This window comes from Rhopalosiphum padi, chromosome 1 (assembly GCF_020882245.1).
Source record: "Rhopalosiphum padi isolate XX-2018 chromosome 1, ASM2088224v1, whole genome shotgun sequence".
In the NCBI taxonomy this organism is placed as follows: Eukaryota; Metazoa; Arthropoda; class Insecta; order Hemiptera; family Aphididae; genus Rhopalosiphum; species Rhopalosiphum padi.
In genome coordinates, this window is record NC_083597.1 from 22874880 (window position 1) to 22891030 (window position 16151).

Genomic DNA, 16151 nt, shown 5'->3' on the forward strand with positions numbered 1-16151 from the left:
TGATTGGGATCATCATAGGTAAGAATTTTGAAGATGGCATACGCCTCATTGCTTTTCTAGTAAATTTCACACAATTCCTGTATTTATACTTGTGTACTGATTTTTATATTTATAATAATCAGTTGTTAATGATTTTTGACAGATACACGTAATATATAAACAAAAGAATATAGACTTCACAAACCTAACAACTAGTTGAGCTAGTAATAATTTAATAATTTATTTATAATAAAATTTTCTTTTATAGAGTAAAAAAAATATGAATATAACTTGATAATTATACTATTTACAAAAACAGTTTAATTGATAAAAACAACATATCAATACAAATAAAAACACAAAAATAACAATAAATAGTAATAGGTAGAATATTTTTAAACAGGTAATGAATTTGACACTTTATTTCTCACCATAGATGAACATATACGTCCAAAAAATGATAATCCTTTTTGACCAAATGGTATGGAGTTTAATAAAAACCAAAAAATAAGTATTAGATGAACAGTTAATGATAGTAAAGTAAATGGAGTACTTTTCATCCACAGTGAAAAATATAAAGTACTCAAAAGAGTCGTCATGTAACCAAACATGAAAGGAAGCTTTTCTTTAGACGTCACATACTTGTAGTGATTCAATGGACCCGTTAAAAATGACACACTAAATTAAAAAAAAAAAATTAAATATTGATGAATTTATAAATTTATTTAATGTATATTATCGGCTATGCCTTAAACTACACAAAAATACAATGTATACATTTAGATTTCATATTAAAAATTTAAAAATGTTATAACTTTAAATATAAATACAAATTGGTTTTAATAAAAAAAACTAAATAACTTTATAAGAAAATTTTTTATTCTATAAACAGTTTTAAAATATTATTTAAAATTTGTAATTATTTATCATTTTATTTATCTGTACTTAAGACTACTGTTCCTGGCTCATCAAACTTTTTGAACTAATCCCCACCAATCTGACTAATATTTTAATTTTGAACTCAAAACTATATTTCAGTTATATAAAATCTGAGTTGTTATTGTGAGGAAATATCAGTCAAATATTAGGACAATAAAAAAAAATTTGATTTTTTCCCTTTGTAAAAAGATGAAATAAAATAATAAAACGGTAATGTTGTAATAAAACAATATTTCTCTCTCTTTTCAATTTCATTAAATCTCAACACTATCCCAAATAATTCCATGATCTCAAACCGATTTCAATTCGAATTACCATTAGAAAAAAAATTAGAAACCCCTACTCTAGACTAATTGCATTAATAAACTATAAACGTCATGTTTTAAAGAGACATATTTAACTAAAAATGAAATATTAATTGTAAATTTCTATAAAAAATTAATTGATATAAAGACAATATACATTATTAAGGACATCTAAAGATAAAAAAAAACTTGTAAATGAAAAACAATACAAGTGTCATATATTACCTGGCAAAAGCAAAAATGCTTCCAGAAGCATATAAAATTGCAAACTTTCTAGCTTTTATTAGAAGAACGGGTAAGTATAATGCTGACAGAGAAAACATCAAACAACTGATTGACACACAAACAATAAATCCCAATATTCTTTGGGTTTTACTCTGTAAAATCAAATTACAATAATTGTAAATATTCAATAAAGCAATAATTAAAATTAAAATGTAATTCAAAGCTAACAAAACTGTGTATTATAATAAATCTTACCATTTGTGGAAAATTAAAATAAGTCGTTTGAGTTGAATCCAACAAGTTTTCTGTTTGTTCTCCCGATTCGCTGTTGAGGAGTTTCTTAAACACCTTGGGGATGTGTACGTGGTGCCCATTATGGGCTTTATTTTTTTGACCTTTGTTTAGATACTCATCGAGTTCCAGTTTTAAATTGGACATTATGAAGTTATATTAACCAATGGCATTATTTTAACCAAGGTATCGGAAAAAAAACTGTACATAAACTTACAGACGAACACAATATAATTTCGTAAACCGTTGAGTACAAATTTCACTGTTGTAGTCAATGGCTTGACGTACACAGAATCAACATCGTTACCGTAAAATAAGAATATGGTCGTTACTAATCTTGAACGGACAGCCCACAACGTGACTTATCTTAATTTTAAAGTTGATAAGTATTATTATATTAACATCTATTTAATGGTATTAACACGCTAATAAAATAAACACATTAGTCATCGCAATTTTAGTCATTCAAGATTCAACGACTACATGTCTACATTACTATTTAGTATTTACCATGACTATTTACTACAATATTCGATAACACAGAAGACCGAAGCACAGAATTATAGATAAGAATATTCTTTATCACGACGAATCTGTGGTCCAAAACATAGACATAAATAAATGGTGAACGGTCACATAGATCCCTCGACAGCTAGATCCCGGTGACTAACTGACGCAAGAGGATTCAATTGACGCGAGATTAAAATGACGCATGAGGATCTAATTGACGGGGGTTTAAAACAATCATAAGGATTTTACAAATTAATTAATTTTGTAATTAGTATTATTAATTTATAATTATCAATGTATTTAAATGCTTTTACGTTATTACATCGTAGTAACACTAGTATAACAGTTGTTATCTAGCATAAACCATATAATTTTTGTTTAATAGACAATTAAAAAATATTTTCTATTATAACCTAATGTTTTAATAATACAGGCATAAATTATTTCATAAATAAAGCTTTCATAACGTTAGGTTTTGTTTATACATCTAATAAAAAATTAAAATTTAGTAACTGAAGTTACTGAACATTTCAATTCTCCGTTAAAATAGTCATAACTCATGTCTGGTGACCATCTTATGTTTTTTTTATATTAATCAGAAACCTATATAACTATTAGTACAACTATATAACTAGCTATGGCTACTATTATATTATTATTATTGCTTAAAAGTTTTAACTTTATTCATATTCTCACTCCCAGTCTCAGAGGTTATTCGTAAGTCCAGTGGCGCCGATCTATATTTCATGTTAGGGAAAAAAAATGCTGGTGTTAGACCCACCTACTAAAAAAATGTTTAGTTAGTTACGAACGAATGGTACTATATTTATTTCTAACTATATACATACAAGATAGGTACTGCATAACAAACTATTTTTGATTATCGCCCACCCACCCATAAATATTTCTAGGGAATTTTCCCCAGTTCATACCCGTGTTCGGCGCTACTGTTAGTACATATAACAAATTTGAATATTGACAAAACTGTATATTTTAACGAAAAATGACGATTATATAGGTATAATTATATATTTTGTTTTAAGTTATCACAAAAATAGTATTTAAAGACACCAATTCGTGTATTATTATTTAACACTAACAGAGAAGTATTCAAAATATTATGTAGATTAGTTTTAAGCTGTTTATGCTATAAATTTATTAACACCTGCAGTGGCGGCTCGTCATGTGTCTATGAGATGGCGGACTCACCATAAAAAAGGTAGTAAAGCAATAAAAAAGTTTGAAGAAAATTGTAGTACCTATAATTTAATATTTTTGTCTATTTGGAAAATAATTATGATGGTTTTTGATATTAATATTGATTATTGATAATATTATAATATTTTTACATTAATAATGAGAAGACGGGTGTCATTCAATAATAATACGGGCAAAAAATATCGATAACAACAACTAATTACTAATTTATGCGATGCCAATGGCAGAAACTTTGAAAGAGTCTAGTTTCAATGTCCTGAACAACATCTATACAATCTACCCCGCCCTCCGCCTTGCGTATAAAATTTGTATAAGTATACAATTGAGTCTCTCGAACGGCAGACTCCCGAATAAATTTAAATGTCTGGCTAATAATAATATTACAACATAATAATACAGTATATAATCTATGGATATGGATCTATCATATTAATCTATCATCTATGGTAATCATCAATCTTCGCTATTCGTCGGAGACGATTGACGGTTGTAATAATTTTAACGGAGAAAAAAATTGACGTACAAATCGTTAAACCGTACTTTAATATATATAATATTTTACACGCATATGCCGTCCTGTTCAACTTATTTTTATGAAATATCTCAATATCTTCAATTCAAAACGTGGTAAAGACGGACGAGGAAAGGTGTTCCTGGGTCGGCGATGTGGTTACTGAACATGTGGACATCAAATATGACACAACTAAGTTTCACAAAAAAAATCGATGTTTACGTGAGTTTGATTTTCTATACTTTTAGAGCTTTAATTTACTTTTTTAGACATAAAATAAATACATACTTATTGCACCGGACAATCTGCTACACGCCGGGTGACGTATACGTATGCATATTTTATTCCCGAACGCGCGATGCATAAAATACGTGAAACCAAAAATACATAATCATCATATTAGTATATTACCAGACCCATTTTATATAATAATTTATATTTATATTAATTGTATAAATAGCATTTTTCATTTTTAACTGGCCAAGTACTTGACTAATATAAGTTTTTTTATCCCTAACAAAAATAAAAAGTTTTCTGAAAAGACGCATTAATATTTTTTTATAATTGTCTGAATTTTGAATTTTTATGACATTATTAGATATTCATTTCATATTTCTGTGAAAACTATTTCTGCTCAACCTTTTTTGTTTTTTTTGTAGTAATTTAAAAACAAATAACTGTAGTTATTTGAAAATTTCAACAAATGTTAATGTTTGCATTTCTTATACATATAATAATTTTCAAAATATTTTGACTATACACTTATAGGATAAAATAACAATAACATAATACCATAAATAGATGCATCTATTATATATATATATATATATATATTAATATCGCAAATTATCTGAACATATTAATATTAGAACCTATATAAATAGTATGAGTAGGTATGTATTATTCCTAAACAGGACGGTACCGAAACGGGAATGATATAGTCACATCTGTATATAACGAGTCGAATGTGAATAACTACTTGTATTTAGAAATTAATTTTATTGATTTTGTAAGTCCTTCTTTATTATACGTAGATCATAATCTATTAACTATTTAGTATGTAATATTAATTGAATGATTCAACTTTTAAATATTTTTAAAATTATTAATCATTTAGTACAGCTAACCCGTAAACTGCTGTATAGCTACTATAATAGGTGACTACAATACTACATGTAGACTAGGTTAAGTATGTTACTATAACGAATTTGTACAATTTGAATTCAATTTTCAATGTATAATGCATTAATACATTGTGTACAATGTAAAATTATGCTGGTCGAAGATGGTCTTATTTGTTGGTGAGAAATTTTACCAAACAACTATATTGAAATAATAAAATTATAATTTAAAAAAAAATTCAGGATATACAATTATTATGGTTTTACGTATGAAATAAATTAGATACCAAAAGTTTCGTATGCAAGACAGCTGAAATATAAAAATGAATCCTATAATATCACAAAGAGTTCTATAAAAAAAACATATGATCTATCATATTATTATAATATTTGTCATCCATGGCAAACATCAATTGTCGTCATTTGTAGGAGACGATTAACCATTCTAATATTTTATTGAACAGTCGTCAAACAACAGCCTTCAGTACATGACAAGTGCTCTCATTTTCATAAAAAATTTCAATAATTTCATTCTGAAGCGCAAAGAAGACGAATGAAGAAATAAGAGCTAGCTGTTTCTTCGGTGGCTGATGTACACGTTTGAACTTTAATATGGCACAGCTTGATTTCGTCGAAAAGCGTCGAAGGATACTTACGTAGGTTAATTTTCTTATAATTTTAGGGTAGTAATAAATTTAATTTTTATACTTTAAATAAATATTTATTGACTTGTATAAGCTGCCACCCCGATTACTTATACCTATATTTTATTTCCGATAGCCGGTAACCGGCGGGTTATTGTATACGACCCGTTTTAAATTCTTAAACGATGAAATCTTTTTTTTAGTATTTTATTATTTTAAAGTTCTAGATAATATTTTTTTTCATAGTAAATTATTTAAGAATATAAAATTTTTATTTTTGTCTGGTCCGCAAACTGTTTTTAATTTGTGAATATGGCATGAGAGTTCTAAAATGTTAAAGTTAAAAAATAGCCAAGAATAAAATAAATTCGTCAATATTACCTCTTGGATCCTGGACGTAGCAATGAATTTATATTGATTTTAAAATTATTTGGTTTTTTTTCTATCTGTTATGATTTCTTGTAGCAAATATGATATATTTAGTACTTTGGGAGGTTAATAGTAAAATAAAATAAAAAAGTTCTGATGTTGCCATAATATTGAAAAACTGGAATTATTACACTACCTTTATACTTGTATAATTTCGACAAAATTAATTAATTTACTAAGTTTTAATTCAAAAATGCTAATCATAGAATGTTGAAAATTTTACCAACTGTCTACATTAAGATTTTCTATGCATTGTATAATTATAAAAACATTTTAACAATTTTAAATAATTAAATTTTTTTTTTAAGCCGATAAAAATTATTTATAGCAAATATGATTTAAAATTTAATACAGTGTTCCTAAATTTTTTAAATGTTCAAATTTTTTTTTCATTAGTATTCAGATAAATATTTTCTTTTTATATCTACAATTTTAAAATGTTCCATAGGAGTTCTCATGAGTTTTTTTAATGCTAAAACAAAAATAAAATGCTCACTGGAAACTTATATTATGACTGTTTGAAGTTCATTATTATATAATTGATATATAAATTAATAAAATATGCGTCTACAGTGATTACATCATCCGAGTAGCGGATTTTTCATAAAAATGAATATATTTTATTTTAAGTTTAAAAAGTAAATTGATTCCCCAAAGCATTGACTAGTGACTAGGTACTATTTGTTACAAGAAACCACAATAAACGAAATGTATGAATTTTTTTCTATTATGATAGGTGTCTTCAGACACAATGTCTACAGACAGAGATAATTGCATCTAATGTAATAGGTATGTAAGATTAAGTTAAAACACTGCGCGTGATTAGAAGCAAAATAATGCAGAAATAATAACTTAGAAACATAACGATATTAATCATAATTATTTTTTTTATAATATATATATAATAATATAATTATTTTTATTTAGTTCACTATTTTCATAGATTAAATTAAATAATTTTTAATCAACTTCATTAGAATAAAATATTAATACTTTGCAATATCTATAAAGATTTGGTCTAGTTTATATGTTTCAATTTTACGTATGTCAAACAGCTAAAATAGAAAAATAGATTGTATAATATCACAAAGAGTTCTATATAAATGTATCATATTATAATATTCGTCATCCGTGGCATACGACAATCGACGACATTCGTCGGAGACGATTAACAATTCTATAATAGTCTTAATGAACAGTCGTTAAACAACAGTCTTCAGTACATGACACGTATTCTCATTTTCATTTCGCGCAGTTTATTTTCATAAAATATCTTTATACTCTCATTTAGAATCACGATGAAGATCCATATGAAGAAAATTTGCAGTTTCTTCGGCAGCGGTGCACCACTCCGTATGGACTGAAGATGACACAACTCGGTTTCCCGGGAACAGTCGATGATTACGTAAGTTTTTTTCTTATTCTTTATTAGGATTAAATTTACATTTTAAACTTAAAATAAAATATATTCATTTATATGAACAATTGGCTACCCGGACGATGTAATCGACGAAAGCACATATTTTATTCTACTATTCACGCCGGGTGACGTATATACGTATGCATATTTTATTCCCCAACGCGCAATGCATAAAATACGCGAGACTGAAAATATATAATCGTCATATTACCAGATCTATTTTATAGAATAATAATTTATATTTATATTAATTGTATAAATAGCATTTTTCATTTTTAACCGGCCGACTAATATAAGTTTTTTTATCCCTAACAAAAATAAAATGTTTTCCGAAAAGACACATTAATATTTTATAATTGTCTGTATTTTGAATTTTTGATGGCATTATTAGATATTTATTTCATATTTCTGTGATAACTATTTCTGCTCGACCGATTTTGGTTTTTTTGTAGTAATTTAAAAACGAATAACTGTAGTTATTTGAACATTTTACCAGATGTTAATGTTTGCATTTCTTATACATATTATAATTTTCAAAATATTTTGACTGTATAAAATAACAATAGCATAATACCATAAATAGATGCATTTATTATGTATATATTAATATCGCAAATTATCTGAGCATATTATTTATTATTACAAATCTTTTTTTTAATATTTTATTATTTCAAAGTTCTAGACAATATTTTTTTCTATAGTAAATAATTTAAGAATATAAACTTTTCATTTTTATCTGGTCTGCAAACTGTTTTTAATTTGTGAATATGGCCTGAGAGTTCAAAAAGGTTACCGATCATGCATTAATGATGAAATTGCCAAGAATAAAATAAAGTCGTTATAAGTACCCCTTAGAATTTAGATCCTGGATATGTAGCGAAAAATGTTTAATGATTTTACAATTATGTAGTTTATTTTCTGTCTGCCATGAATTCTTGTAGCAAATATGATCTTTTTGGTACTTTGGTTGGTAAATATTAAAATAAAATAAAAAAAATTCACCATAATATCGGAAAAACAAAAAAGCTGGAAATATTACCATATTTATATGGTTTTATTTTTTGGTGAAAAATTTTATCAAAAAGCTATTGAAATAATAAAATTATAATTAAAAAAAAAAATCAGGATATACAATTATTATGGTTTTACGTATGAAATTAATTAAATACCAAAAGTTTCATATGCAAGACAGCTGAGATATAAAAATAAATACTATAATATCACATAGAGTTTTATAAAAAAAAAACATATGATCTATCACATTATTACAATATTTACCATCCGTGGCAATCGACAATCGTCGTCATTCGTTTAAGACTGTTAATAATTCTAATAGTTTTATTGAACAGTCTTTAAACAACAGCCTTTAGTGTATGACAAGTGCTCTCATTTTTATAGAGTATTTTAATAATTTTATTCTGAAGCGCAAAGAAGACGAATGAAGAAATAAGATCTAGCTGTTTCTTCGGCGGTGATGGTGCACGCGTAAATGTGGTACAGCTCGATTTCGCCGAACAGCGTCGAAGAATACTTACGTAAGTTTCCCATAATTATGGAATATTAAATTTATCTTTTATACTTAAAATAAATATTTATTGACGTGTACAAGCTGCTATTCTTGGATGACAAACTTATATTTTATTTCCAATCGTTCAATGCAATGGCCGGCAACCTGCTATTGTCTACGGCCCGCTTTAAATTCTAAAACAACAAATTTTTTTTTCAATTTAAAGTTCTAAACAATATTTTTTTGCATAGTAAATAATTTAAGTATATTAAATTTTTATTCTTTTCTTGCCCGCAAACAGTTTTTAATTTTTGAATGTGGCCCGAGAGTCCAAAAAGGTTGACCACTGGTCCAATGTATAAGATAGCCAAGAATAAAATTAAGTCGTCAATTATACCTTGGATCCTGGACATAGCAATGAATGTATATTTATTTGACAATTGTGTAGTTTCTTTTCTATCATAAATTATTGTAGCAAATATGATCTATTTAGTACTTTGCAGAGTGGTTAATAGTAAAATAAAATAAAAAATTTCGTATCTTCTCATAATATCGAAAACACAATAAAACAAATGTATTATAACGCTATATAGGTACTTGCATAATATCGACAAAATTAATTTATTAATTTAATTTTAATTAAGAAATGCTAATTATAGAATTTTGAAAAATTTACTAATTATCTACATTATGATTTCTCTATAGGTAAATTGTATAATTTTAAAAGCATTTTCATTATTTATAACAATTCAATTTTTTTTTTTTATTAAGCCGAAAAAAATTATAGATATGCAAATATGATTTAAAATTTAATACAGGCTTTATCATCAATCGTTCACTAATTTACTGTAATAAAAAATGTATAGTTACGGTATATTTTATAAACGTTTAAAATTAAAATTTTGATTGTATTCGGCTAAATCTATAAAATGTTAAAATTAATTTTTTCGTTAGATATTCATGTAAACATTTTCTTTTTATATCTACAATTTAAAACTATTATATTGGAATTCTCATTAGTTTTTTTTAACCTTAAACAAAAATAATATGTTTACTGGAAAGTCACATTATTTTTTATGACTATTTGAAGTTCAGTATTATACCTATAGGCTATAACTTATTAAATGTTTATTATACACCCACCCTAAAAATAAATATTTTTTCTCAAATAATTTTTATATTTTGTTATAGTTCAAAAACGAATTATCTTAGATAATTAAAACTTTAATTAAATTCTTATGAGAGTATTTCTTACAGATAGTATTTTTTCAAAATATTTTGAAATTATGTATATTTACGATATTATATATTTTGTTATTATTTAAAATATTATTTGTAGGGACATAAAAGTTTTTTGTACCTGTTATACTATACGTACACAATGACATTTTTGACATACGTAGATTAATCTTAAGATATTATTTATTCAAATTATTTTACGAAAGGGTTGTACCTATTAACTCAAAAGTATATAACAAGAATATAATACGGTATAAATTATATTTATTATTTATACAATATTATAATAATAATTATGATAAATGCAATGTTTTCGGAAAAAATGTAGCTTGTAAAACTTTACACCAAAAATAAATATTATTATAATTGGTCTAATTTGGGTAGTAAATAGTAAAATAAAACAAAAAATTTCAGATCTTGCCATAATATCGGAAAAACAAAAAAACTGAAATAATTATGCTATATCATTGTATAATGTCAACCCGGAGGACGATTGGCAGTATCATTAAGAAGCACATCTGAATAACAAAAATAAATGTCGCAAGGCTGTGTTTGTTTAATAATATAATTTTTTGAACAGTAGTACAGTATATTATGAATATTTACTTAAATTATATTTAATTTTTATGGTTTTTTTTTCAAATAATATACTGTACTACGGTTGTAGGTGTTCTTTTTATTTTAATAATACGTTGATAAATTACCAATTTTTTCAATTTTTTTTTCTTATTACAAAGCTAGTTCGTCTTTGTGTATGTTTAAATTTATATTTTTTTATAGTTATTGTGCTGTTTAACTTTCTTATAAAAGAGAGTGAGGAATTAAAAAGGTGGCCACCGAACAGAAAGTTAAACTACAATATACTATAATCTTTTTAGTTCATGTTTACATTTTTAACTGATAAATTATGAATATAAAATTTCAAATTAATTTAAATTCGAAAATAAAAGAACACCAACATAGATTTCTTAAACATTAAAATTTTACTATAAATTTAAATAACATTTAATCAGCACATTAGTTGAAGTTTTATAGGAACCGAACATTTGGCTGGATCATGATGGACTACCCACCGACGGAGAATTTGTCATTGAGCTGAAGGAAAATGTGTCGGCTTCGTTTCAACCCGGAGGAAGATTGGCAGCATCAATAAGAAGCTCATCTTAATGTCAACTGTCCAAAGTATTTGTTTGTATTATATTATAATTTTTAGAATCGTAGTAGGTACAATATACTATATATAAATATATAATATTTATTAGTGAAGAAGAATTTGTCACAAAGCTGATGGAAAATGTGTCAGCACTCGGCTGTATTTCAACACGGAGGACGTCTAGCAGCAGCAAAAAGAAATTCAACTAATAATCAACTGTCCAAAGGATTTGTTCGTATTATATTATAACTTTTAGAATCGTAGTAGGTACAGTATACTATATATATAATTATATAATATTTATTAGTGAAGAAGAATTTGTCACAAAGCTGATGGGAAATGTGTCGGCACTCGGCTTCGTTTCAACCCGGAGGAAGATTGGCAGCATCAAAAAGAAGCTCACCTTAATTTAGTTGTCCCCCCTTTACGCATTAGCGCTCATCTCTCATCCACTCATCCAACACATTGACTACGCCGGCCGGCAACACACATATATTATACACATTACCCGTTTTATATTATATAGTATTATTAATATCCACATAGTTTAAGTTATTGTATATTTTTTTTTTTATTATTTGAATGCATTCATATGATCAGTGGCGTATTTAGGAATTTTATGATAAGAGCAACACATATTTTGCAGCCTCTCTCCCCATTAAAAAAAATTAAAAACTTCCACGCCGCGCAATGGTGAAACTGTTAATACCATAGAATACCATGTTATATAAATACTGTATAGTATTTTATACCTCTATGGCAATGGCACACATTTGTTGTGAAAATAATTAATTATTGACGTCACTGCGCCAGTACTCATAAAGTACGAAATTCGCCGTTCTGGACAACTGGACCCAAAACCCCTACCTAAATACGCCCCTGCATATAATGCGTTCTCGCTTACGATGTGGATTAGGCCTACTGGGGACACCACAATAAAAAAACGCGCCTCGTGTAATACCTCATAAAGTTATTAAACAATACGGACAATGTTATTGTACGTCGTTTAATAATAAAGGTGGTGTGGAAAATTACCTAACACTTTTATTCTTATATTATAGTTACCTTGCATACTTTTTTTTTATTAAATACCAATTAAATAATTATTTATATCAAGAAACGAGAAATATTATAAACTTATAAATAAGTCCAATATAAATTTAACATTAAAGGAATAAGTGGCCATACAATGCTTGTAAATAAGTATAGTCACCCTGTTAGGTTTTAATGTACTTACCTATTATAATAAATAGGTATTTGAGCAAGTTCTTTTAAAATTTATATATAAGTTCTACATTAACATAATCGATAATTCATATATCGTGTATATTAGAATATAATGAAACGTTACTACTTATTTAAAACATCGAATCTAATATCATAATTAATGGAATTAGAGATTTTACTAACGCCATGCAACTTACTTATACAGTTATACTTCATACTATTTCATAATATTTTTAAAATTTAAATTGTTATTTAAGTATTTTTTTAGACAAGTTTTTTAAATAACCGCCGATTTCTGGGTACCTAAATGACGTGAGACTCGTGAGAGATTATAGTTAATATGCAATCTAAATTTTCTTTGAGGTCCTAAATGTCCAATGGGATCCAGTTGACGTATGTGGATCTACTTGTCGCGGGATCTAGGTGATACGTAACCAAATAAATGGTCCAAAAGGACTCCGATAATAATATTGTTATCACTACTGATAAACACGAATTTAGATAGCATTTATTACAGAAATACAGAAGATAGATAAAATAATTATAATATGAAAATCAAGGTGGATTGATCCATCTTGAATCTTGAAGAAAATAGAACACAAAATAATACATTATATTATTATCTAATATAAGCTGTACAAGGTATATGTGCTTTAGCTACAGGCCTACAGCAGTACCTACTGTCTGTAATGGTATTTATGTTCAGCAAAATCCATTTATTCTATTAGTTTTATTATTAGAATCAATTTTTTTTTGTTTTAAACTTTATGAATTGATTTTGAATATATAAAAATCCAGGACTTATTCTAAAGCGCACTTGATAATTCATTTTAATGTAATTGATTTTTTACAATTTATTGTTATATTATTAAGATAAACAATGTAAATCTGTTTCTACGTAGAAACGAAAATTGAATCTTTTTATTCATTTTAACATGCCTGCTCTTCAAAATTGGGATCCAAGACTAGCAATATAGATAGGTATGATTAAACCTAAATAAATTCCGCATCAAAGACTCATCTGCTAAAGCCAAAGAACAAGAATGGTTTAATGGGATTTTTATGTTGTTTTATTACCTATTTAAGTTTCGAAAAGAAAATACGAAGATGAAGAAAATCAAACTGAAAAAAATGTTTAAAAATAACTTTCTAACATTCTATTGTGTTCTGTAATTTTAAAATTATAAATTGTTTATATATCTTAAAAAAACTCATATATCGCTTTAAAATTAAAATAAAATAAAACGCTTATGAGGTGCCCTAAATCATGTTCTTAACTTTAAATTCTATAATAGGTCATTTCACTCTAATTTGAGAAATTAATATGGTTATTGTCATTTTTGTGAACGTAAAATTTGCTATGTTGCGCGTGGGTTAGAGAGAGATAACTTATACTACGCTGGCATTATCAAATTTATTGCTTGAATTTATATAATACTTGTCAAACAATAGCTTAGATTAGGTACCTACTATTTTAGTTTTTTTCTCTTATCTACACTCATTCAATCCCCCCCGCCAGACCAATGGCATAATTAAAGATGATGCGGCGGAAAGATCCTCCCCCAGAGCCTTATTTTTCAATGTTTATAATTTAATAGTAATCAAACTATAATATTATATATAATTGTGTCCTTAATAGAGTTCAAGATTGTTTTTTTTTTTTTTTTGTGATATAAATATAACGGTTGTCTACTAAAAAAAAAATGTAATATCTAATTACACCACTGCCCTAGACCAAAAAACAGTCCTTCATATAGCCCCCATAAGTGGACTATATCCAGTCCTGGATGGTTTAGGGGCTGAGGCTCCCAACCGACAGGTACGAAGGTCCTCGAATTCGACGAACAAAGCCGACAGACATAGGGAACGACTACTGAACTATTCGTTTAACTTTAACTGGGATGGTTAAATAGTTCACGAATATGTGAGAAAAAGAAAGAAAGAAAAATCAGGATATTTAAAAAGCTCAAAACCAAGTCCTAACAATAAATTCTAATCTCACCATTGTTCTTAACTCATCCCAACTAAAACGACAATTTTTAGTGGACTGTATCCCGCATATAATTTCCCCTAAACTGGCTACAGTCCACTACTCAATTTGTATATTTTGCGAATGGTTTGTAGTTTTTAATAAATATAAATGTACAATGTACATCAATATTTATTCAATAATCCACTAAGTATGTTAAATAGACAATAAATATGTTGTCATAATTATTTTAGGAGTAAAACTCATGTCAGTATTTAGAACGCATGTAGGTCTATGTTTTGCCAAAAAATGATAGGTAGTATGGAATTCAATTATTAATAAATCTATTCAAATTTTGAGTATTGGGATTTTTAAATATATTAAGAACCATATAATCTATTATTATTTAGATGTAAAAAAATAAACTCAATAATCTGCAGTGAAAAAGATGGTTATTTATAAAAAGGAAGTTGGTATCGCCACAGGACACTCTTAAATGGCAAATCTAAGCATTTGCTAAATTTGAGAAATAATTTTGCAGCAACCTACTTATTCTTAACTAATTTTATGACTTACTCAAAAATATACTTTTCATGATGTAGTATCCAAAATATATAGGGAGTTTGGAGGAGCAGGTCCTTTCACCGAGTTGAACCTACATGGTTCGATTCCATATAATCACATTTTACACTTGAATACAATTCATAAATATATATATATATTATCTATGTATGACATCCCTGTCATTAAAAATCTGTAATACTCAGTATATTGGTTGCTTTCTGTAAAAAATTATAGGCTTGGAAAACCTGTCTCTCGCCAACATAATATAAATGTTGCAAAAAACAAATTTATAATCATACAAACAACATTAATGGAATATAAATTCATTAGTTTTTGATTTTGGTTCAAACTAAATTTACAAATATGAATTGATTAAAATATTGAAAAAATACTTCACAAAAATAATTAAACTTAATTCATGCAAATTGTTTTACATACCATTATAATGCACACTAATATTGATATAATACATTTGACAGTCTAGTATTTATAATACATTTTTATGTATGCAATACAATGACTATTCTGAAGCAATTTAAATCATTTTATAATTAATAATTAAGTTAAGCTTTCTAATAATAACTAAATAGTAAATACTTATATGTATTTATAAAAACTGATAATACAAATGATTATGACGTGCTAAATTTATAGATTTTTTTTTCACACATACATGTATATTGTAGATAAAATATAATATAAGACTAAAGAACATAATAATGTTCACAATTAAGTAAAATATTTACTGAATTGGGAGGCATTATTTAGTTGATGATGCAAAATAAAAATTAAGCATCTTTTTAATATAAATTGGTGGCATATGTGATGTATAAATGAACTATAATTTTATTGTTCAAGTTTTAAGTTTTTGTAAAACTAATTATTAACTTTTATGTAAAT

At 26.5% G+C, this 16151-nt stretch overlaps 1 protein-coding gene across 1 annotated transcript; it reads right to left on the reverse strand.

Moving 5' to 3' along the window:
- Nucleotides 1–274: 274 nt before the first annotated feature.
- On the reverse strand, nucleotides 275–2270 carry LOC132917526 (uncharacterized). The gene is made up of 3 exons (XM_060978306.1): nucleotides 1704–2270; nucleotides 1449–1600; nucleotides 275–657 (listed from the first exon to the last, which is right to left on the reverse strand). The coding sequence occupies exons 1-3, from the start codon at nucleotides 1884–1886 to the stop codon at nucleotides 375–377; spliced, it is 618 nt and encodes a 205-aa protein (XP_060834289.1). The 5' UTR covers nucleotides 1887–2270; the 3' UTR covers nucleotides 275–374.
- Nucleotides 2271–16151: the final 13881 nt, after the last annotated feature.